The sequence below is a fragment of the Mytilus trossulus genome, chromosome 1 (genome assembly GCF_036588685.1).
Source record: "Mytilus trossulus isolate FHL-02 chromosome 1, PNRI_Mtr1.1.1.hap1, whole genome shotgun sequence".
Lineage (NCBI taxonomy): Eukaryota > Metazoa > Mollusca > Bivalvia > Mytilida > Mytilidae > Mytilus > Mytilus trossulus.
In genome coordinates, this window is record NC_086373.1 from 20,951,508 (window position 1) to 20,976,073 (window position 24,566).

Sequence of the window (24,566 nt, forward strand, 5' to 3'; positions counted from 1 at the left end):
TGTAGATGGTATTGAGCACTGAAACAAGTGCATGTATGACCAGACATCCTTTGAAGTTTTGGAATGAAATATGATTAGACAGAATTATTTGCTTAATTGAATCGATTTCAGAACGGACTTCATCATGAAGCATTATTTACTTAATTTCGCCAACAATCTGGTGGTTGTATGTTTCAAAAATGAAACGATGATCAGAAGTGTGTTATGGGTGCAGGCTTAACAGGTGTATCTTATTCTCTTTACAAACAATAGTCAAAGTAATGCAATAGGAACCAACAGGATACATTGCTTCATATACACAGACAATAAACCTATTTCGGGCTTCCAAGACAAAACAACTGAAGAAATAAGCAAAACAATTTGTTCCGTGGACATTTTGCCAAGAAAATTTAATAGACGTTGTAGAACGACAAACATAAATTGCTCTGGATGGACTCGTAGAATTATGTAATCTTGAAAAAAAATACACGGGCGTCTGTCTGGGTTGAACTTGGTCTTTAATTTGTGTCAGTTTCGTTTTAATCTAATTGTATCAGTCCTTCGCACACTTTCAATGAAGAGTTGGCAAAAACACAAGGTATTTTACGATGTTTTTTTCCCTTTTTTTAAACGAAAAAATGTGATCCCCTGAATATTTCAATTCTTTTTAAGCACAACATTTTGGGGTATAGAGAGGGAGACGGTATTTTATACGGCCAATACTGTATAAGGAGAACAAAATTTTGTACAGTCAAGTTAAAGAAACATATTGATTTTTGTTAACCCTTGCTCGATACTGACTATTTAACTTATATTTCCAGTTTGATTCCCTTGTGATTGGATTAATCAATTGATTAATTTATTTGTGTTTGATGCACTGTCAGCACTAGTGTGTTATTTGGTGGTGGTATATACAATATTCGGTCAATGTCAGAAAAATACCAACTTTTTTGTATGAGGCTGAGAAACTGGGGAAGGGCGAGGTTCTACCGAGCTCTTCCCCAGTTTTGCGCCGAGTACAAAAAAGTGGATATTTTTCAGACATTGCCCTAATATTGTTTTTATACTGCAACTTAAATTGATAGCTTTCTAAATTGTAACACAGATTTCAAACTTGTCCCTTAATGAACCTCTGACATTGGAAAAGGTGTTCCATGATGAAATTGACATTGCACAAAATATAGCTATATTTAGGAATAAACACAATTATCGCTATTTTGTGAATTTTTCCTTTGATCTTTTTTTGTGATAATTTTCATATCATGCTTCTAGCGTGAGATGGAATAATTATCACTAGAAACTAAGGAGGCCACGTGGCGTTGCTAACGAAATTGACATTGAAATTGACAACGTCGTCATAGGTAAAATAGCGATAAACAGATTATCATTGGTCATCTCAACTCGATTGCTTTTCTCACTTTCGCTGTACCAGCTCAAGCGAGATAATCAATCTCGTTGAGATAATCAACGATAATCTATAACTAGTTGCAGTTTAAAAGATTTTATCGCTATTTTGTTCATTTTTCCTTTGATCTTTTTTTGTGATAATTTTCATATCATGCTTCTCGCTTGATATGGAAAAATTATCGCTAGAAACTAAGGAGGCCACGTGGTGTTGCTAACGAAATTGACATTGAAATTGACAACTTCGTCATAGGTAAAATAGCGATAAACAGATTATCATTGGTCATCTCAACTCGATTGCTTTTCTCACTTTCGCTGTACCAGCTCAAGCGAGAAAATCAATCTCGTTGAGATAATCAACGATTATCTATAATTATAAGTGAAAGAAGATATATAATGCCATGAGTGAACCAACAGTTCTAGTAGATTAAGATTGTTTCGAGTGCACCTACTACGTGATTGATTCCAACTCACAACGCCATCGTTGAGAGTAGTGAAACAGTTTAGTGTTCTTGGAGCAATCAATCACAGAGGTCTCCTTTTGATTGGATATTGCTCGAAAATCTCATTTTTATTTTCACAAACGTACTTCTTTAAAATCGACGACTCAGTTGTTACTCATTTGCTTGACTAGAACTGTCGGAGCTCATTCGAGATACATAATTTGAAAGGAATAATACCGATTTTTAAAGGTGCACTGGCTACAAGATATAAAACAAATTAGAATATGATTTCGTTTGGTTCAATCATTCGATATAAAAGGGAAATAATGAAATGATAATTCTTTTTTAGCAGCCTTTTAGGTACAATTTTGTAAAACTAAGCAAATAAATACCGCTAATGAATTATTCACTTCCGATATTCACTTGCAAGTGAATAGTTCGACCTCATTAAATCCGTATTGATCAGACCTTCAATTAAACCCTTTAGCTAGAGATTTGTCACGCATGCTTAAGTCATGTTCAGTCATTGGAAGAAAACGAATGTCAACATTAAAAGTGAAACAAAAGTGAATCATTTCGTTGATACATTCGATCCAAAAATAAAACATTCTCATACAGGTTAAAACGTTAATTAACTGTTTTTTTATTTAACCATATACAATGCAACATAAAATCAAACAGACCTTTAAGATACAATTGCACGATGTCGCAATCTATTCATACTTATGTGAATGTTTTTATCGGGTAATGTGACCATCAGTTATATTCGGAGGTCATCGATATAGTTAATTAGATGGCGTCTAGACTAGAATACACACGAAATTCTGATATATTATCGAATGAACATGAATGTGACAGCTAGTGCCCCTTTGAATAATAGTTCCCCCCTTTATACAATGCCAAAATTTAAAGGTTGGTGACTTGTAACTCCTTTACACTTAATGTATTTTCAAAAATAATTATAGAGATAACTTTAACAAGCATATCTAAATTAATCTTGGAAGTTTGCTCAGAGCCAGAATGTTATATACTGACTAAATTTTCAATTTCGTGCAATTTGGAAAGTCTTCAAGGAATGCAGATTGCTTTCTAACTCAGAGTGAATGTCTACTGAAAGGTATAAAATAATTTGAAATTAGTTACTTTCATTGTAGTAGCTACAAAGATTTATCATCCAAGAAAGTATGGTTATCTATACTATAGACCCAATGCCATGATAATATATTTGTTTATTTGGGCTATAATTAACGTTTTATTCCATCCAATTAGAAGTCATTAGTTGTATTCTTGCATGTATGACACATTTTTGTGGTGTATATGTTGGACTTGTTTGAATTATTTTATACATTTGTCATTTCAGGACCTTTTGTAGCCGACTATGTGGAATGGGATTTGCTCATTGTTGAAGTTGTTTGGTGACCTATAATTGTTAATTTCTTTGTCGTTTGGTCTCTTGTGGAGATTTATCTCATTGGCAATTATGCCACAATAGTCATCTCTTTTAATATTGGCATTTCAGTCTGTATTGAAATGAGATGTAAATTATATAGATTTGAATGTGGACCTCATTGGGTTGTTTTCAGTGTTAGACTTATGAGTGTATTTTTTCCTATCTTTTCTTGTTACAATAGTGCTGGTTAATTCAATACACTTGCTGCCAGGTCGAACTCATTTTGTAATGGAACTCTTGATAGTCATTTGACCAGATACAATAAAAATGTCCTTTTAATAATAGTATTTATAGATTATTTTGTCTGCTTATTGACTAACATATACACATGCCATGCCATTTAATCTTTCATTAATAACAGCTTATGCAGATAAACAGATTCTATATTTAAAAGAACATCATACTATTTATGCATGAAATATTTTCCACTGGACGTTAAGGTAATAATTTACTTCTGAACATCAAAGAATATCACCAGTATAAACAAAATCTATAAAACCTGCTTATTTAACAGATCAATTCAAGTCTTTACTTTCATCTTAACTATCAGAATACCTTCTGGAGAATATTCTTTTAATGTATTCTTAATCTGGAGTTAAAGGTCAACTCTATAACATGTCCAGGTTTCATCCATCTCAAAAGAAACCTATTAATTAATAGTGGATTGCATTGGTTGTAACAATTACATGTTTTTTCTTTTAAAAGCCGACAGTTGAATAATTGGCAGGAAGTCAAAAAAAAGTTTTTTTTATTTCAAAATCTTAGTTTTACATGACCATTACACTAGTGTGATAGTTCCAGGTTATATCATTAAAATAGTATTTATGCCGATTATTATATGAATATTTCTGATCACCACAGAGATATAGGCTCATATTCTACAAGTGCTTAACAGCTTCGAGCTGTTAGGCAAAGGGTATACAGGGCACTAACAGGTTATGTTAATACCAAATAATACAATGTGGTATGATTGCCAAAGAGACCAATGATAACTGAATCGGAGCAAAAATTACGTAGAAATTGGCAGATGTAGATCATTGTATGGCCTTTAATAATGAGCAAAACCCACAGCAAGCTATATAAGGCTCAGAAAGGACAAATGTAAAACAATTCAAAGTAATACTGGCTCTTATCCATTGTGAAGTCAGAATATTTTATGCTGGAGTGTTCAGATAAGGTCTTAGTTTTTGTTCATAGGGTATACCGGTAAGTGCTCTTTGACAGATTCCCTGTTTCCGATTGTAAACCCACAAATATATTAACCACAAAAGTAATTATGAATTAACCAATCAGATCTGATGTTGCACATGTTTTTACTTTTGAATTCTTTTCTTGTAATTCTATGTTGTGTCCATTATAACTTTTGTGATATTTTTTTTTCAACTTTATTTTTTCTGATGGTGCTACCAATAATATCATATTCTAATGCAATTCGCTTGTAATGATAATTTTCATTGGACGTTGACAAATATTTTGAAGGGGTAAATTCCACGTTCTACTAGTCCGTAACTAAGAAAGACACCATTTTGAATTCGGATTTTTTTTGGTATGTATTTTTTCACAAAATAAACATGAAAGTCTACATTTGAGTCTCAAAATCTTCTTTTTGTCAACATTGAAACCATTCTGAAGCATACAAAATGTGTAAAATGTCTAGTATTCATGTTTGAAATCGTGAGTTTACATATGACTTTACATTGTTTAGTTGCTAAAGACAATGTCACATTGTATTTTAAGCTTGGCCTTCGTAAAAACTTGATTTTACTGTCGCAAATATCCAATTACCTAGCTCCACTATGCGTCACTAGGTAAACTCAATTTGCGACAGTAAAATCTATGTTTTACAAAGGCCAAGCTTAAAATACAATACAGTTATCTCTTAAAACATAATAAGTAAGACAAATAATTCATTAACAATTTATTGAAGACATGATGTTTATTTTTAACATATAACAAATATATAATCTCATACTAGCTTGTCTTTTCTTATGTTTTACTCTGTCATAAGCTGAAGAACACAAGCTACCATATTACCTAGGTATCATAGATTTTAAAATTGAATTCATCAAAGATACAGACATTACTATGGCTTAATATAATATATAACAATAGAAAAATACCTTTGAATAAGACATTAAGCTTCAACTTATTCCCTTCTCAGTTTTTTTTTTCAACCCCCCTTTTAATTATCCATCCCTTTCTTACTTCCTAAAAAGCAAGTTTTAAAAACAGCAATCTAATTATCGTAAAATTTGCTCAAAAAGGAGAGAGAAAAAAATGTCTTGCTATTTTAAAAGATATGAATCAACTGTCTTGTGTAGTATATTTTTACCAAACATTGTTAAACTCTTTCAAAGGTTGATGATCAAGGAAACAATTTCGCTTGGCAATTTTCTCTTTCATAAAAGTTTGACAAAGTCAACTTGACATCAATTATGAATGAAATACAAGTGGTGAATCTCGGGGAGGGTTCTGGGGGTGGGAACCCCCTTTTTTCTGGACAATCAATGCATTTAAAAGGGGGCATATAGTTAAAACTCCCTCTTCTCCTGGGTAAGGTACCCCTCTATTAAAAATGACTGGATACACCCCTGATTACCCACCTCCAAACTAACATTCTTGAATGAACCACAACAACCAACATTCATTAAAGGAAGGGTAAAATTTATTCTTCTAAATTTTATTGTTTTCCTAAAAATATTTACTTTAAAACAGTAAGATTCAAAATCTGATGAGTAATTCAGTAATGAAAGAGAAAAAAAGAATTACCAAGTTTAATGCAGGTAGACTGACACATTGTAAAATGATTTAAATTATTTTTGTCTGAAATATTTTAATCTTTCTGCCTAAAGGTGAAGTTTAACCTGACACTAATCCATGTAAATAAAATCTAATTAAGCATTAAAGACATCTATAATTATTAAATATACCATAAACAAAGGTAAATTAAAAATACCACCTATGTCTTGATAATTTGTAAAGCGCAGGTAATAATTTCATGACATGGATAATGTGAAAAAATAAACAATTTTTAACATAGCTGTCATATTCCTAAAACCAATTTACTGAGATTCATGTGTATCCTCTTACAGTCCATTTAAAATGAGACTCAAACATTATTCAGCAAGCCTCAATAAAATCAAAATTTAATGTCTACCTAAAAACTTTTAACCATTAGCAAGGAGAAAATTTATAAATGGTGGTGTTTAATAATTCTTGATGGCTGGTAAACCCTCACACGCTCGGAGAAAATTTTTAATCATCTTGTGCAACTTTTATAGCCATGTTTGAGAACTCATGAATGTGAAGTAACCATTTACATCTGACAATGAACTATGGGCTTTGCTCATTGTTGAAGGTTGTATGGTGACCTATAGTTGATAATTTCTGTGTCATTTGGTCTCTTATGAAGGCTGGTATCATTGGTAATAATACCACATCTTCTTTTTTTACAGTTATAACTATTTGTCTTCAGACTTGCCATCCAGTGGCAGATTCAGAAGATTAAGGACATACAGTTTCCTCCTATTGATTGTAAAATACAAACAATGTATATAATTTTTAGCTTAAGATTGTCTAAAATATATATTAATTTTTCTACAATTTTGCCAAGTTTCAAAATTTCTGGTTTCTGCCCATACAGATTTCATCAATACCATAAAAGTTTGTCAGGTTTTCTGAAAACTTATATATATAACTATCATAAGTTATGTAAATATTGCTGCTGAGGTGGGTAAGAGTAGAAACTAAGTTAAGTCATACAGTTGAAAGTTGACATTTATGATTTATCTCATAGCTTTAAAACCAGCTTTATGTATTACCGGTAATTTGAATTTTTCTGAGTCAAAAAACGAAGTATGTTCTTAAAATGTTGGAAGCTTACCATGAGAAGGTTAAGTCAATAATGATCATCTTAGTATAACTTGAGGCATCAAATCTGCAAAACTATTCTGTCCAACAATACAAAAGAAGACAAGTTATTAACAAGATGATAAGTATAAAACTTGATAGATATAAGAACATGTGGAATGAGTGCCATTGAGACAACTCTCCATCCAAGTCAACTTGACTCTACTTTTGTATTGTTGGGCAGAATAGTTTTGCAGATTTGATACCTTGGTGCAGTGTTTTCTATGGTTGAACATGATGATTTAAAGTGTGCTATATTTGCATTTACCCAGGATATTAACATATATTATCTTATGAAGCAGTTAACAAGGAGATACCATTGTAAATTCTTGTAAAATACAAAAATGCATGCTAAAAAAATCAAATTAGTCATAAAAAAATTTCACCCTGGCCTATATTTTAAAGTCTGTAATGTTGAAATCATAAAGTATAAGCTGCCTTATGTATGGGTATTTACCCTGTATCTAATGCCATGAAATGCCATTTACCCTGAAGTGAATTTAAATATTATAATGATTAAAAATTCAAAATGGCCACCATTATTATTGTAACTTGTAATGACAATAGTTGTAATTCTTGGTAGCTTCTGTTGTGTGACTTATGCCTTCAACGTTGGTAAATACTGTGTACCGGTATTCTATATCTAAAACAGATCCATAGTCTATATACGAGACAGTTGATGAAGAAGATTGGATGGTAAAATGGCCTCAAGCTTCTCCAAGACATAACTTATAGGCATGTATAACCATCCTATTACCTGAAAAATAGGGAATAAAAATTAGAAAATGTGTAATGGACTACATGGTAATGGTAATCATATACAGTGGCTGATCTAGAAATGTTCATAAGAGGGGGCACTTACTGCCTATGAGGGGGCCCGCTCCTGACATGTTCCAGTGATTCATTAAATAATTAATCAATATTTTCCCCAAAAAAAAATGGGGAGGTGGGTAGATCTGTCTGTAATATATAGGAAGAACTATTTAAGAATGAGTCGAATTAAAATTAAAAATAAACTGGTTGAAGAAATTTACATTTAATAATGTATATAAAAAGATAGCACACCCAAATTTGAAGCAACATGGTCTTTGGGTGTTAGGTGATATTAGGTTCACAAAAAGTGGAATTAATTTCTGCTCCATAAGCAACATCTATTTTATTTGTCAGTCACGAAGCCTGTCAAAAAGGCAAATCTGATCCATGAATACCTGCCACTTAATGTTCAAGAAATATTAATGTTATACTGTACTTTGTTTGAGTCAAACAAACTGGTAATTGCAAATATTGTCAATAAAAATTCTAATTAAAGGGAAGATAATCAAGCCAACTTTTGATTATCTCCCATTTCACACCAAAATAAATTCAAAATAAATTTAAGAATATTTATTTAACTTAAAATATATGGGTTTGGATAAGCTCTCTTTTGGACAAAGAAGAAACACAAATAAATTCATCACAAATTTCAGTTTAGTACTTTTCACTATACTAGCAAGGTCTTATAATTTTTATCTTGTTAATTAAATTATGTTGATAACATTACAATAAAAAATGTCTTTTAATTTATTTTCAAAACTTTTGGCTATTACACAATGTTAATATTAAATGGTACTTACTGTTTTTGCTACCATACCCATGGGTTCTGGGTACTGATGTGTGAGGAGGGCTAGAAGGGCTGTGAAGGAACACAAACCAGCAGTAAATAAGATAAAGAAAGGTAACTCTTTCTTTGGGTACACAGACACCTCATGGTAAGCTGAAATCATATTTTAGGAATTATAATACATTCATTTTATTTGTAATAGATTAAGCATTATATTAAAGTTACTTTAATATAAAGTTTAATCTACAAAAGTATGCAAGTAAAAAGTTTGGTCTGTCTGTAAGCTTCATTTGTTAGACAGATTAATTATGCATCGCAATTGAAACTGCTATCTTTAGATATTAAAAAAGGTAAATTTACTGACTGCATAGGAAAAATACATTTAAGGAATGACTGTAATATTTTTCTGTCTATGAAGAAATAACATAAAAAATTTGGTGCACACTGAATAAGGCGTGTAGCGGGTTATTTAACAGTATGTACCACATTTTTTATTTTTATTCGAATAGACAGAAAAAAGATTACAGTCATTTCTTATAATTTAATTCTAAATTCCATTTTAAACTGTAGAAAATCATGAAAAAACGTTGATGACGTAACGGTCACATGACTAAATTATGTCTATGGGCTCATAACAAAATAACGTCAGCCAATCAGAAGACGTGTTACATCCAAAATGAAATTATATTATATATAACAAAAAACTGAATGGAACAAGAATTTGTGTCTATAGGACCCCATGTTCCACTCTAAATATCACATTTTAATATTCACTGACATAGAAATATGATTGTGAAATAGAGCATGGTGTCCTATAGACACATATTCCTGTTTAAATGAATTATTTTTATCATTATTTGAAATTTTCATAATTGTATCTTTGTTTTAAGTGAAATAATTTACATTCAAAGCAAAAATTATTACAAAACAATTTAATTATTCAGCCATCTTCCAGAAATATGAAAACTTGAATGATTCTCCTAAAAATTATTCAAGGAAATAAACTTGCGCTAACTATTGAGGATTATTAACGTGCTAAAATATTTAAGCATATGACAGCTTATAACTATATAAAATTATTCAAGTGCAAAAAACCTGATTGATTCATGATGCAAGTTAACCTATGGAGCCTAACAATAAGATTAGCATTCTATACCTGGTAATAACTCTCTGTCAGCACTTTCTGTACATGTTGGGTAGGGGTAAAATAAATGTCCTTTCTCTAGGGGATATGGTATCATTCTAAAAGCTGAAAAATAATGTAATAATTCTACAACTGTGTAAAGATTCATAAATATCTATCCAGGCATTTTGGAGGAGTTGCACACACTTTAGAAAGACTGTTACCATTTTATTCATAATTGATTTAAAGTCAGTTTGATTATCTCCCCTTAAACACAAAAAATAAAATTCAACATGAATTTTAGAACATTTCTTCAACATAAAATATATGGTTTTAGATAAGATCTCTTGCCATCTATTGGAGCTGTACAAAAAAGAACATGAATGAATTTATCACAAATAAGTTCAAGGACACAGTTATCGTCTTTTACTTTTCAGCTAGTTGAATATCTTCTATATGCCTGGAGGCTTTTAGGAGAAAGCTGAACTATATTCCTATATTGAATCCACAAATAAAAGTTTTGGATTCTCTAAAATCAGTAATGAGCAATAAAAAAATGTCTGCAGCAAATACCTAAAGGGCTTAAAAATGTTTTATGTGCTCACAAGATAATGAAGATATTACTCATTTGTTGAAAGCTTTACAATGGGCCACAAATGAAACCCACAAAAATTAGTACATTTGTGGAGGTACTAAAAGATCAATTATACAATTGAGAATGGAAATGGGGAATATGTCAAAGAGACAACAATCCACCCAAAGAACAGACAACTGCAGAAGGCCACCAATGGGGGTCTTCAATGATTAAATTTGCATATAACTTACTTCCTTCCCATGTACAGTGTAAAAGATTAAGAGCGCCATCTACTTTTTTCCAGTGTGGTAAGTGAAAGAATGCATATGCTATAGCCTCACTATCACCTCTCTTAAGTATGTGTTCTGGTGGAAGGATTAAACTCTTCATTTCTAGTAAATACTGAAAATAAACATAGAAAATTCTTTTAAGGGTCATGTGTGGAAGTAGAAGTCACAGCTCAGTGTCTTCAAGGACAAATAAAATCCAAATCTTTTTATTTTAAAGTATATATTATTGATAAATACTTGATTATGTTAAAATATTCTGCATGAAAATTGAACAATTCTTTACATTTTGTGTAGATATTTTTTTTGCTTTGTTTATTGGTATTATGTTTTTTTGGTCTGTGTGTCTGTTGGTTCTTTATGTCTTGCTTCAATTTAAAGTTTTTGATGAAGTTGATGTCAAATCGACATGAAACTTAGTACACATGATATGATTTTTCTAATCTCAATTTCACGTTCCATTGAACATAGGGAATGCGAGTGGGGCATCTATGTACTATGGATATTACTCAATTTATTTCACTTGACTGGGCGGAGTTTAACCGGTTCGCTCATAATAAACCAGTTCATCTAGAGTTAGGGGTTTAAGGATAAACTCAAAAATGAAGTGTCCAGTCATTGTTTTGTAAATTCCTTTGATGACACTGATAGGTGATTAAAAATCAGTAATAATTATAACGGTAATCATCCTTATCACACACATCTTCACATAGACTGTCCTTATGCAAATTAAAACGTAAGCTCCGCCCGATCAGTTGAAATAACATTGGTAATACATTTCTGTTAAATGATATTTCATATATAATTATAACATGGTATGATGATAGTCAATGAATGCTAAACATCCAGAGGGTTATAAAGAATCTATAGTAGTAGTATACCAAACATTTCCATTTATTTATACTTGATAAAGTTTATTCCTGAGAATGTGTGTTTCAGTAATATTGTGTATAATACCTTTGGACAATGTGGATTAAATTCCACAGCTCTGTGTATAGCCTCTACGGCTGTCATTTCTGCTGTACTTAATCCTCTCTTTGAAGCAGTATCAGGTGAGAATCTATATAAGTAAAATAACGCTAAACTAAAACAATCAATCAAACTTATTAATGAGTTATTATATATTTATACTAAAAGTCATTGCAATAACCAAAATAACTGCCAACTTTCATGTCTTTAAAAGTTTTATTTGACTCTTATAATTAAAGACTTTTTGAACAATTTTTGTTGTGGTCTGTTTTTGCATGAATAGATATTTCTTGTATCTCACTGCACAAAGTGTGATATGAAACTCTGCATAAAATTGATTGGCTTATCCAGCATTACAAGACACTATTACAGCATTTCCATTGGCTATTCCTTAGGTTATTGATGAGTTTGATTTAAAAATCTGTGTACAATGGATTGGCTTATCCAGAATCTCAAGACGCTATAACAGCGTTTTGTTATCTAATCAAAATAGTATTATTATAGTAATAATACGCCCGTTTATCATTTAATATTGAAAATAAATAACTTGAGTTGAAATCAGGCCATATCCCATTCTAACTGGTTATGCAATCTATTACTTATTAAATCTCTTAGAATAGAAAGCATTGTAATGCATTACTACAATTTAATTACAACATATATTAACTTACTTATCGGCTACTGCCCTTGCTTTTAGTAATGCTGCTGTGTAACATATAGCTGCTGACTTAGGTAAACTGATATCTATAGAGAATAAATAAACAGTAGAGTTTATAATTAAGATTTTAAGAATGCATAAATGTTACACTAAACATTCAATCTGAGTAAGATTCACATTTTCTTGCAATGCATTACAAATTTTAAAATCTCCATGCTGGACAGACACCCAAGTTTAAAGGTTTTCTATTTATTCACATAAGCACACACACCTCTTAGTTACTCGAAACCATACATTTTATTGAATATAAGCTTAAATGATTTTTCAATAAAAATAAAAATCCTTGAAATTCCAAAGATTTTTTGTAAAACAACCGGTTTTTGTTTTCTCAGTCATGGAAGGGGAGATAACAGATTGCATTACAAAGGGAGATAATTGTGTACATACCATCATATTTAGCTAGTAATGCCTGTACATCTGCATATGCTTGTACTTCTAATAATGCATCTATGAGATTCTCATGTATGTTGAATAAATTTAATGTGGGAAACTCTTTCATTAACTGCAAAAATATAAAAAAATAAATTACACAACTGACAATCTCCTAAATATTTTTTTTTATAAATTTGATATTTAGATTCTTACACTGCAACAAGTGTATTACGATATTCTCCTCTCGAGACAGTTAAATTTTATTTTTTTAACGTTGTGCTCATTATTTGCGACGTCATCAGGCAAGGTCGCCTTTTTTCATGACGTCACAATAGGAAAATTGAGAAGAAAACAAATCATTTTGATGTCATAATCAAATTTCGACTAATCATTTGCCGAGAATAGATTTTTCACTAGTGAGGAGAAATATTTTTCTCACACCGGTCAGGAAATGTGAAAATAGCACAAAAATTAGAGAAATAAACTTCTACTTTAGTTTTGTCTTGTTTTTTTTAATCATTTGGTAAGCAATTTGCCATGATGGAAGTGAGTAAAAGTTTCTACATGAATCACATTTAATAATCAATCTCATATTATTGTTAGATGAAAAACAAGAATGTGTCCCCAGTACACAGATACTCACACTATCATTTTTTATGTTCAGTGGACCGTGACATTAGGATAAAAACTCTAATTTGGCATTAGAATTAGAAAGATCATATCATAAGGAACATGTGTACTAAGTTTCAAGTTGATTGACAATGGACGCACAGACCAGAAAACATAATGCCCCCAACTATAGGTGGGGCAAAATAAATCACACTGATATCTTCTTTTATTCTTCTTATTTTCTTAATTTAAAGAACCAAATAATAAAATTACTCTTCACTATTGTCCTAAAAAGTATATCTATGTAAATCATTATAAAGTTTATAGTTAACTGTAGATATCTTATTGGGTGGTTAGAAAACTTGCAAAATATTTAATTCTCACCTCTCTCATCATTTTGATTGCCTCCCTTGTTCTACCTAATTTTCTAGCACACATTGCAAGTCTCCTTTTTATATAAACTATCACATTTGTGTCTCGTCCTGAAATAAATTCAAAGAATTTAATCGTTTAAAATCCATCTTAGTTTAAACAGATTTTATAAATATAAATTTAAGAGAAAATGTTTCTCAACATATATGATTTCCATAGGTTAAGAATCTTTAAAAGTGAATAAAGAACCCCCAAAAGTATTGTGGTAAAAAAAAATTCAAAGGGGATCAAACTAATTTCTACAAAGGATTTTATCAAAATTAATGGTTGAGGCAAAATTTAGGCAAAGCGAAAACAGAAAATCTTGAGAGATATGGACAGACAGACGCATATACTTATATCTATTATACTACCCCAACTTATCATTTGTGTGGGACAAACAGAAAACAGACATTTCTTTATTATCCAAAATTATAATTTGTGTGTTGGACAGACATAAAATCAATCTAATATCTTTATCACCCAAAATCATCATATGTGTGGGACAGACAGATAGAAATACAAACTGATATCTATATTACCCCAAATCATTATGTGTGTTGGATCAAAATTTACATGATGTGATTTAGAAAACAAGTAAACAAAATCAATATAGTGGGAAGATCTCAATAAAGTTTACTTGAGATCTTTGTGAAAGTTCTGTTGATGTTTGCAATTAAAACATAGTACTTGTATGACATTGTTATGATTGTATAAACACCACTATCTTTGATATTTGTACTTATTTCAAATATTATAAACCTACTGTATGTTGCTTCATGCTGTAAGTTTTGATGTTGTGTCTGTTGTGATTTTCTGTATGATATTTCTGCTGTTTTGTAAGCCTGCTTAAACATTTTCTCAGCCTGCAAAATAAAATATTTTTTCAATTTTATGGTTAAAGTCCCATAACTCTAGAAAATATGAAAACTATGGAATCAGAAAGACAGAAAATTATCTGAAAACCATGAAATCAGAAACACAGAAAATTATCTGAAAACTATGGAATCAAAAAGACAGAAAGACTGAAAACTATGGAATCAAAAAGACAGAAAATTTAGAAATTAAAAGGAAGCTTTCTTTACAAATGCTAAATTAACACTGGAAAGGTTTGTTTTTTTTGGGAATGAATAATATAACTCAAAACTGTCTTGTTAAAAAGGGGGGAAAAAATTGGATAAGTTTTTTGTTCTTTTTAGAAAAATATTTTCTATTGAAAGTTTAAAGCATAAAACAAAAGAAAACTTTTACCAAAGATATTTAAGGAATAACACAGAAATTTGAATGTAACAGTAAGAGTACTTTTACTGTAGATAGAAAATGTAACCTTAACCAAGCTTTGCTTCTGTATCTTTCTGATGATATTTTAATGATCATTGTGCTGTACAATAATATATACATACATCTGCTATAGAACTTGTATCTTCTTCTGCTAACAGTATTATAGCTGTACAACATCTGTGAAAAGGAAACAAAGGTTGAATTGATATAGTGTAATTCAAATAAAATGATGATTCAATAAAGGTCTAATATTTTTTTCATTTATAAGTTTTCTATGTTGGAAACTTCAGTTTTAATGTTTTTAAATCAATACAACTTTTACAGCTCTATTGAAGATTGCTTGATTGATTGATTGATTGATTGGTGTTTAACGCTACTTTCAACACTATTGTGCTATTTTAAGGCAGTCAGTTTATAATGGTGGATGAAGCCAGAGTAGCGCATACAGAACCATAACATTCAGTATGACTCCTATACAATTGGATTATAATGCACCTTCCCCATGAGGGAACTGAACTGACAAGCTCAAGGTTGACAAGCTAGTGATACATTAGGTTGACTACTAGAACCACTGGGACACCGAGGCCCCTGCTCTATTGATAATAGGATGAGCAACTGATTATCATTACATTACAATTCTTGTTATATCTTACTCTGGGTTTTTCTCTAATGCATCTTTAGCAGCTTTGATTCTTGACTGTGGATTTCTTTCCCTCCATGCTCTTTGCATTACTGAAAATATATCAATAAATTACATTACAATTATTTAGCAAACACAGAAGCAGATAGATTGCTTAAAACGCCTTTATAAAAAAAATAGGAGCATTCCTCAATTAATTTATACTGTGGATTCGTTTATTTTCGTGGATACCAATTTTCGTGTTTTGATGAAAATTTACATATTCATGGATATTTTATTTCGTGGTTTTGGCAAAGTCTACACTTATTCCGTTTGTTATTCGTTGAACATTTGAATTCGTGGGTTCTCCTGTTCCCACAAAATCCACTGAAATTGGTATCCAACGAATATTAATGAAACCACAGTATATATATATCATTTATAATATCTTACCATGCGAGGGTTTTATAGACAGTCAAGGTGGTTAAAAAGCCACATTGTCATCAGTCATAATTCATTTTTTTAACAATTTGATATTTCCACGATTCTTTACAGATTTGACAATTTTTTATAAGTTTGCATGTCTAAAGCTTATACGTTAATTGCAAATCAATCACAAACCTTTTATTGAACAATTGGCAGACTTGAGAGCTTTAAGATTTTACTAAATTTGATTTACTTCTACTTTGGAAAAGTTAAGACATCAGGCTGATCCTATCTGTCAGATTTTATTCTCAAGAAACCTTATTTAGGTGCATCAGATGACAAGCTCATTTCATACTCATTTTTTCAAATCAAATAATTGCTAAACATAATGCCCTTTCCTTGTGCCAACTTGACAGTACATTTTCAACACTGTTATTTTTAATTTCTCTTCATTTTTGCAACTAATTGAAAACTTCGCAATTTTGACATATAATTGGAGTAAAGTACACTCATTTGTCTATAGTTTTAAACTATAAAATTGAGAATGGAAATGGGGAATGTATCAAAGAGACAACAATATGAATCTTTTTACTTTAAACCATATCATATAACTGTTCTTGCAGGGTTGTTACATTTTTTCCTTAAAAAAAAAACATGTACTTTTTCTTAATCCAGTAATTCAACACCAGGTGTCTATAGTAAAGTAAATCATATAATTTATTTGACATGCCATGAAGGAATTTTAAATCCTAGATAAAGATTTTTTTGTGACTTGTCCAAAATATTTAATTCATGTGTTTTTGAATAAATTTGTGGTTTCAAACTCTGCATTTAACAAATCACAAGAAGATACAGCTTTCATTATAAGAATTTAATGCTTCTTTTTGCAACTTCATTGGGGTGTAAGGCGTTGACAGAAGAACATTTTGTATGAAGCGTGGAAGTGCTTCATTCTAAAAATGTGTGCATGGTCAAAGCTTTTACAACCCTATGAAGTTACAAAAAGAAGCATTCAATACTTATAATTAATTTTTTTTGGCTAGGATTATGAAAACACGAATTTATCAAGTTTTTATTAATTTATGTGTGCACTTTATTGTGGGACCTCGTGTCATCATGAATGATTTTTATTGTGTAATGAACTTGATTAAGGAATAACACAAGATTGCAGTGCAGCCAATCAGAATAATATAATGAAACATACATCTACAGTAATTATTTGATATTAAAACTTTGGGGTTTTCCAGGAAATCCATACAACATTATACCCAACAAAATAAAAGCCCCTTGTGTTTATTTAATTTTTACAGCCTATTGCATTGAGTGTTGTTAGCTTGCTTGTTTGCTGAACCCTGAAGTCATTATTAGGTAAGGTATACTATTCTCCTGTAAGAGTAGACTAGTCCAATAGATAACCAATCTATCTGTCTGTAGGACTAGGTTAATTCTAAAGGGTAATATACTTTGCCTAATAATGACTTCACAGTTCAGCTAGCAAGCAAGCTTACTTTAGATATTACCTTTACCTACACACTCAATGCAATCAGCTGTATATTGTTTTTCCACTTACTTTCAAATTCTTGTTTTCCAGCATCTGATTCACATGTAAAGAATGTTTGGTGATCTTGTGCTGAGAGATTCATGTCATAATATGTTAATGGTTCTTTACCCCTCGCCCAATTATATCGCTGATATTCTGAGCCTCGGAATAAATTCAATGGATTTCTCCATACTTTACATTCTGAAAAAACATTTAAGTTGGGTTTTAAAAATCTTAAACGTTTTCATAAGTCAATATAAACTTCAATTTTAAAAAAAATCTTAAAATTTAAAGGATCAATAATACTGCTTATTTTCTGAACAAGAGTGCACACACTGAAATGTATCGCCTTCTTTACTAATCATTGATATTATGTTGATAGTCCTAATAATAAAGCTTTATTATTACAACTGCCACATAAACTTAACATAAACCAAGAAAACTAAACATTGACCTTTGAACCATGAAAATGAGGTCAAGGTCAGATGAACAATGCCAGGTAGGCATGTACAGCTAACAATTCTTCCATACAACAACAAAAATTGACTTATTGCTTATAGTTTAAGAAAAACAGACCAAAACACAAAAGCTTAACACTGAGCAATGAACCGGAAAAAATGAGGTCAAGGTCAAATAAAACCTGCGCGACTGACAAGTAGATCATGAAATATTTCCATACACCAAATATAGTTGACCTATTGCATATAGTATTACAAAAAAAGGCCAAAACTCAAAAACTTAACTTTGACCACTGAACCATGAAAATGAGGTCAAGGTCATATGACACCTGCCAGGTAGACCTGTACACCTTACAACCATTCCATACACAAAATATAGAAGACCTATTGCATACAGTATAAGAAAAACATACCAAAACACAAAACTTAACTATAACCACTGAACCATGAAAATGAGGTCAAGGTCAGATGACACCTGCCAGTTGGACATGTACACCTTACAGTGCTTCCATACACCGAATATACTAATCCTATTGCTTATAGTATCTCAGATATGGACTTGACCACCAAAACTTAACCTTGTTCACTGATCCATGAAATGAGGTCGAGGTCAAGTGAAAACTGTCTGAAGGGCAAGAGGACATTGCAAGGTACGCACATACCAAATATAGTTATCCTATTACATATAATAAAAGAGAATTTAACATTACAAAAAATCCTAACTTTTTTTCAAGTAGTCACTGAACCATGAAAATGAGGTCAAGGACATTGGACATGTGACTGACGGAAACTTCGTAACATGAGGCATCCATATTCAAAGTATGAAGCATCCAGGTCTCCCACCTTCTAAGATATAAAGCTTTTAAGAAGTGAGCTAGCTCCGCCGCTGGATCACTATCCCTATGTCGAGCTTTCTGCGACAAAAGTCGCAGGCTCGACAAAAAATGTTGTAATTTTGTAGTTTTAAGTATTTTTTGTTTGATTTGTTGATTTATATGACTTTATTTGTTATCATCTACATTTTAAAGAATTTAGTGGATAGTTATCTCATTACCAATCAAAACACATCTCATTACTTTTTTAAAGGATTTTGTTTGAAATGATTTTGTTGTGTTTAAAATGTTATGTTTGTTTTAATGGTTTATTCGTTTTCATCTATCTTTCGTTGCTTGACAATCAATTTTGCATACTGCTCACTGACAATTTACCTGGCATAAACTGTTGCATGATAATTTACCTCGTATAGACTGATGTCCGCTTGATTTTGACTGTTATCTGACAATTAACCTAACATAGACTGTTGTCTGACAATTAACCTGGCATAGACTGTTGTCTGACAATTAACCAGGCCTAGCCTGTTGCCTGACAATTAACCTGGCATAGACTGTTGTCTGACAATTAACCTGACATAGACTGTTGTCTGACAATTAACCTGGTATAGACTGTTGTCTGACAATTAACCAGGCCTAGACTGTTGCCTGACAATTAACCTGGCATAGACTGTTGTCTGACAATTAACCTGGCATAGACTGTTGTCAGACAATTAACCAGGTCTAGACTGTTATTTGACAATTAACCTGGGATAGACTGTTGTCTGACAATTAACCTGGCATAGACTGTTGCCTGGCATAGACTGTTGTCAGACAATTAACCAGGCCTAGATTGTTATCTGACAATTAACCCGACATAGACTGTTGTCTGACAATTAACCTAACATAGACTGTTGTCTGACAATTAACCTACCTGGCCAATTAACCTGGCATAGACTGTTGTCTGACAATTAACCAGGCATAGACTGTTGTCGGACAATTAACCAGGCCTAGACTGTTGTCTGACAATTAACCTGACATAGACTGTTGTCTAACAATTAACCTGGCATAGACTGTTGCCTAACAATTAACCTAGCATTAACTGTTGTCTGACAATTAACCTGGCATAGATTGTTGTCTGACATTTTACCTGGCATAGACTGTTGTGTTGTCTGATTCTGTGTTGTGTTGGTTGTGTTATTACTGTTTGTGTTTGTATTATTGTTGTCATTCTGTTGTCCATCTGTGCCACCCAACAATGGAGATATGTGATTTAGAGATACTTGTTCAATAAAGGATGTTCCATATTTCTTGAAATACCACCATTCAAATATCTGAAAGAATAAATTATCAATTTTCAATACATGTATTTGATGCTGCAATGCTAAATTTTGATTTATGTGCTTTAAATAGCATTTTTGCATGCAACAATATTTGTATGTAAACAAACATATTAACAGTAATTACCTACATGGGGAACCTAATTAACAATTATATGTTTTGTACTGTAGTACATTGCATTCAGCCTTGGTCTTTCCATCAACAAATTGATATTGTACATAAATTACACTCAAATGAGATCTTCTATAAAATCTAATATTCATTGAAATGAAGAAAATCGGTTCATGTCTTATTTTTTCTTGCTCAAGAATATGTAACAAAATTTCATACTCGCTGATTATTTTAAATAAATTATAAATCAACATCTTAATTTAGTTGTCTTTTTTCCTAAGTGAAATATACGGTTTGCAAAAGAGCATTATTTCACATAAGAAATTATTATCAAAACCATGTGCGTCTGACATACAAAAATAAATAAAAGAACTGCCCAAAGACAAATGGTATTCTTTATTTGATGACAAGATATATCAAGAGTAAATTATTTTTCTTTTCACACATGATACTGTTAAGAAGTATATTTTATCATAAAAGCCTGTCATCTCCTGTCAGATTTGGTTTAAAGTCTGACATAATTTGGTTACACATTCTCAAGCACAAGAAATTTGGAATTTTCTTTGGAAGCAAAAACTTCAGTTTCCGTAACAATCAAGGTTTTTGGAAAACCACAATGACAAATTCAATAAAAATCTTCTATGCATTTTTACTGTCTAATTGATTCCTAAGAGCTTTTCTGAACTCCACAAACTAATTTAAGATGATTTTTCCTATAAATTATTGGGATGCTTTGCAGTGTTGCATATGACATCTTATAATCTAGCTATGCTAGAAACTGGTCACAAAAATAAAGCTATTTAAGGAGTAGGAAACTCTTGTTGGCTATTCCATTAAGGAATAGTATACTAACTTATAGACATAAATGTTTCCGTCAGTAATTAGATTAAGATGATAGTAATGATGAATACAAGTATTAAGAAACACGTCTTTGATCGTTATAAATTAACCATCTCTGCATCGGTACATAATCTATTCTTAGGCTAATGGACTAAATGGAGATACAAGAAAATTACGTGACAAATTGGATGAGGTGTAGTATTAAGGGATAATAGTCTTACTAAAATGTCAGCTCTTCCTGTGGTCTCAACGTTTATTTCATTACGGCAGGTTTTTATTTCCACTATAGGATGACTCCAATTTTCTAATTACGTCATTACAAGTTTCTTCAATTATGTCCCCTAACTGATATATTTGAATTCACATATGCGTGTAAGTGTATGAAGACTTGAACATGAGTCACATTTTAAAAGAACCCATTTTGATCCTCTCAATAAACACATTGTGAATTATCTTATAAAAGGCAATTTTTGTGAAGATGAAGAAGCTAAAATAATCAATATGAAATCCAGAAGAGTGCTTACTTAAATGTGTGTTAATATCACTGTAACTGTATCGATTGATCCGACATCGTGATTACAATCACATACAACATTTCTATTTCAATTGTTCGTTTAATTTGTCTTCTAGTTGATTAGATTCTGTTTATCAAATGTGATTTTAATACGGATATTCTAAACCTGTTTCAAGATAAATGTAAACATTTGTTCTCAAGGGTAAAGTACAACTTGTACAACAAATGATTCTATGCATATAAACTTTTGTTATAAACGCAGTTTCCTCTGTATCAAATAAAGAGATGTGGTATGATTACCAATCGAGACAACTTTCCACCAGAGACCAAATGGTGTGGAAATAAGCAACTAGTCGTGTCACCTAAACATGTAAATGGGTTTCCCATTGTTCATCTCTTATCAGAATGAGTTGTAGTAGTAAGTTTATAATATGATCAATTTAAGAAAGTGCAGAAGATACAAGGAAACTCTCAAAGTACTTTTTTTCATCATGCTCAAACATCAAGTTATTTGAAGTATTTCCAAACTCTGTATTACCAACAAATTGTCAGAGAAAAGTTCATTCAGAAAGACAGAAATATTTAGGTTGAAAATATAGTAGAAAAACATTCAAGTTTTTTTTGGTCAGACAACTCTAAAACAGTTTGGCACAAGCTGGATAACAATTTTCTTTTTCTGAAAATATAATTAAACTATAGACATTCTCTAGGGACAGTTCAATTTGGAAAAATAGAAATTGCAGACATATTATCAATAGTTATAAGATTACAATATGGAAAAGATGCAGACAATTTCTTATGTTATTTTAATTAAACCAGCAATTTTACACTAAATATTGATGTATGAAGATAAGCAACCAAAGACATATGTCTGTAAATAATGTGCAATCAGCATATACAATAAGCATGAAAGGGAACCATGTGAAAGAATTGTGGACTCATTAATGTTAACACCAAATATAGTTGTTCTATTATATATTAAAAAAAATAAAAAAAAAATACAATCTTTGTATGGTCATTGAACCATGCAAATGTGGTCAAAGATATAGGACCTCAGACCAGATGAAAACTAATGGCATCTTTATTCAACTTAAGGATTCTAAATTGTAAAGCTTTTAACATAGTGTAGGTCTTTGTTACTGTAGTATTTTTAGAAAGAAATAACGGAATACAAATAAATTAACCCTGACACATGTTTCTGTCCCTAGGAAACTTGTCACTGTACATGTGTCATCTTTAATTAATATTATCATTGTCATTTAGGGAATAATGTGTTGATGGCAGATGTTGCAAAATCTCTAATAAATTTATTAACTATTACTCTCGGGGCAATTTAGAGTGTGACCTATTTTTATAAACAACTGTTTGCTGTTACAGACTATAGCTTGACTTCTAAACATGGTTGGGTTTACTGACAAATACCAACATTGTTTTTCATTCAAACTTGATGCATAAATCAATTGAAAAAAAATCAAATAAAAATAACCTGATTTGAACACAAGGATAGGGACAGTATGATTCAGTCTTAGTCAAAATAATTATGACGTCTTGAAAGGCTATGTTAATCCAGTGGTAAGTAAATCCTCATGTACTGGTACAAGCTAAGCAATATATTTTGGTATCAAATCTATGATAGAAAACAATGAACTGATCAGAAAAACTTTCTAAAAAGACAGCTGAAACAAACATTCTCATAGATTGACAAAGAATGAATTCCTGATGTGATGATCAATAAAGGTACAATGGTTATAATTTATAAGTATGTGCAGAGGCTGATAGAGGCTATATCAAAGCTGTGATCTTCTGTACAATAATATTTAGAACTGGTACTTACCAAGATTAATCCAGATATCAGTGATGAGGTACCAGTTAACGCTACATAGAACTTGGGAGTCAGAGTATTCAGAAACATAGTTGCTGAAAAAGAAATATTTGTTTATACTAATATCCAGTTGAATCAAAAGAGAACAAATAAAATAGTTTTATTTTTAAAGTTCTATAACATCAAAAGTAATACAAGAGCTTGCCTGCCAACAGAAAAAAGTTGTCATATTAAGCAGGATAGTTATGATCAATTCAATAATCCTCTAAAAATAATCATGGAAAAAGTTTTTTAGCTGCTGAGACCAAGGAACTCTCATACCACAAGTATCAAATGTAATACCTCAACTTCACTTTGATTGAATAGTAGGAACTCAATTTTCGGCTCTCCCTTGACACCATTTGTGAGTATGGTCTTGAGGAAACGATGATAGTCCGTCGGACGGGGACGAAAAATTGCTGGCCCGTGTTAAGAAAGAGCCATATCTCTTGCACGTTAAAGACACCCTTGTAAATTTCAAAAAAGAGTAGGCTAATGCCGCTACAAGGCAGCACTCACACCCGCAAAGTGGAAAGGGATTAATATAAGTTGTAAAAACTTGTTTCCCAATCCACTATAAATAAATATGTTTAAACTAAACTAAATCAGTGGATACCTTTATGGTATGGGTATGCTGATTTGCATATTGTGGAACTTTCTAAACTTTGTATATTTTGCATTTGTTTCAATGTACAACATTGCTTTATTAATTAAAATTTCAAAATAATTAAAAACATAATCCCAATCAAAGAGAGTCAAATTTTCAAAAGGATAAAGATGTAGAATAACACCTGTTTCTTTGCTTTAAAGTTTTATTCTGCGTCATAAATAAATATGCAATATCCTTTCTTTTCCGATCAAATTACCTTTGGCATTTGGTTACCTGAAGATTTACACATTGTATGTGCTATTGATACC

The 24,566-nt window shown here is 31.3% G+C and overlaps 1 protein-coding gene across 4 annotated transcripts in view; it reads right to left on the minus strand.

Annotated features, from left to right (window-relative positions):
- Window positions 1–5,181: 5,181 nt before the first annotated feature.
- Window positions 5,182–24,566, minus strand: part of LOC134718400 (suppressor of tumorigenicity 7 protein homolog) — a 45,400-nt gene continuing 26,015 nt past the window's right edge. For 3 of the 4 annotated variants that reach the window (XM_063580903.1, XM_063580909.1, XM_063580914.1), the window contains exons 2-15: window positions 23,622–23,704; window positions 20,132–20,315; window positions 17,745–17,915; window positions 15,783–15,861; window positions 15,252–15,306; window positions 14,615–14,714; window positions 13,822–13,919; window positions 12,844–12,958; window positions 12,410–12,482; window positions 11,727–11,829; window positions 10,734–10,884; window positions 9,942–10,034; window positions 8,799–8,938; window positions 5,182–7,942 (exon numbers count right to left, since the gene is read on the minus strand). In XM_063580903.1, the coding sequence (XP_063436973.1) occupies window positions 7,847–7,942; window positions 8,799–8,938; window positions 9,942–10,034; window positions 10,734–10,884; window positions 11,727–11,829; window positions 12,410–12,482; window positions 12,844–12,958; window positions 13,822–13,919; window positions 14,615–14,714; window positions 15,252–15,306; window positions 15,783–15,861; window positions 17,745–17,915; window positions 20,132–20,315; window positions 23,622–23,704 (1,541 nt within the window). In that variant the 3' untranslated portion in view covers window positions 5,182–7,846. Of the gene's footprint in view, window positions 7,943–8,798; window positions 8,939–9,941; window positions 10,035–10,733; window positions 10,885–11,726; window positions 11,830–12,409; window positions 12,483–12,843; window positions 12,959–13,821; window positions 13,920–14,614; window positions 14,715–15,251; window positions 15,307–15,782; window positions 15,862–17,744; window positions 17,916–19,488; window positions 19,500–20,131; window positions 20,316–23,621; window positions 23,705–24,566 lie in introns of those variants that run through there. The other variant, XM_063580921.1, reaches the window with a different exon arrangement.